The 1125-nt window shown below is 39.9% G+C and overlaps 1 protein-coding gene across 1 annotated transcript in view; it reads right to left on the bottom strand.

Moving 5' to 3' along the window:
- Positions 1-1125, bottom strand: part of trim69 (tripartite motif containing 69) — a 10586-nt gene that overhangs the window by 1714 nt on the left and 7747 nt on the right. The window contains exon 5 of the mRNA XM_032528008.1: positions 457-572. Coding sequence (XP_032383899.1) covers positions 457-572 — 116 coding nt within the window. The remainder of the gene's footprint in view (positions 1-456; positions 573-1125) is intronic.

Here is a 1125-nt window from a genome sequence, read left to right on the forward strand (position 1 = left end):
AAGTTAGAAATTGACCAATGCGACAACAAACGTGTTTACAGAGAAAGAATACTTGGCAGTGACCTTCAACAAGATATTTAATGCCTACTTGCTCAATCAGTGTAAGATGAGCTAGATAAGAGCATCAGCTACAGGGATACAAATAAAATATAAATGCTACTGCGTCAAGATGTAACTCCATACATTAATGAAATCCTTTGTGTTACAATCAGCAATAATGTATGACTACATGTCATTGGCAAATGACCTAAAAAAGTCCTTCCCCACTTGACTGAATGCGTAAATTGCATAAAAATATACATTTACTGATGACTGCTCTGAACTGAAACCGTCATAATCATACCATTCAAGGAGTAAGGCTAATTATTTGCTTTTTTCTTTACCTTAAAAGTAAGCAGAAGACAGCCTAATGTTACTCAGGAAATTTACCATGAAGATGCGTGTGCGTGCATTTACCTGGCTGAAGAATTGAGCTCATTTTCCTCCAGGTCCTATACTGCAGAGGTCCCAGGAACTCTCCTGACTGCAGATCCACACCCAGCTCCGGGGGGCGTTCAAACAACCTCTCAGCCCTGAGAGAGAGAGAGACGAGTGGAGAGGCGAGAGACTAATGAGATGATGAGAGAGAAGAATAGAGAGAGAGAGAGAGTCTGAGAGGGATGAGCGAGGGCTCGACGAAGGAGATGAGAGACTGGAGACAGAGAATTTTTGCGAAGTGGTGACGGACGGGAGAGAGAGAGAGAGAGAGAGATTTTACAACTTTCAAGCATTGAGGTTTCTTATTAAGAAATAGTAAGACCTTCTTGTAAAAAAAATATAGCATTTGTCTTTTGTTTTCCTTAGAAAAAGTGAAGATTTAAGCCATGAACAGCACATTCTAATACATTTACATTTGTTAAATCTACATTTTTAGCTAAGCCCCTTATTTAGGAATAAATTACACTGCTGAGTCCTATCCTACGTTTTAGGGCGTTTTCACACCTAAATGTCCGGACCAAGGTGCAAACCAACGTTCTAGTTTAATTACATTGTATGCATTTGATCCCGTTCTATTTGGTTTCACATGGTAATTTTGCCATAGACAGTTGAAGAAGTGGACCAACAGATCCCGTTGTTCTGGACGGA

The sequence above is a fragment of the Etheostoma spectabile genome, chromosome 10 (assembly GCF_008692095.1).
Source record: "Etheostoma spectabile isolate EspeVRDwgs_2016 chromosome 10, UIUC_Espe_1.0, whole genome shotgun sequence".
In the NCBI taxonomy this organism is placed as follows: Eukaryota; Metazoa; Chordata; class Actinopteri; order Perciformes; family Percidae; genus Etheostoma; species Etheostoma spectabile.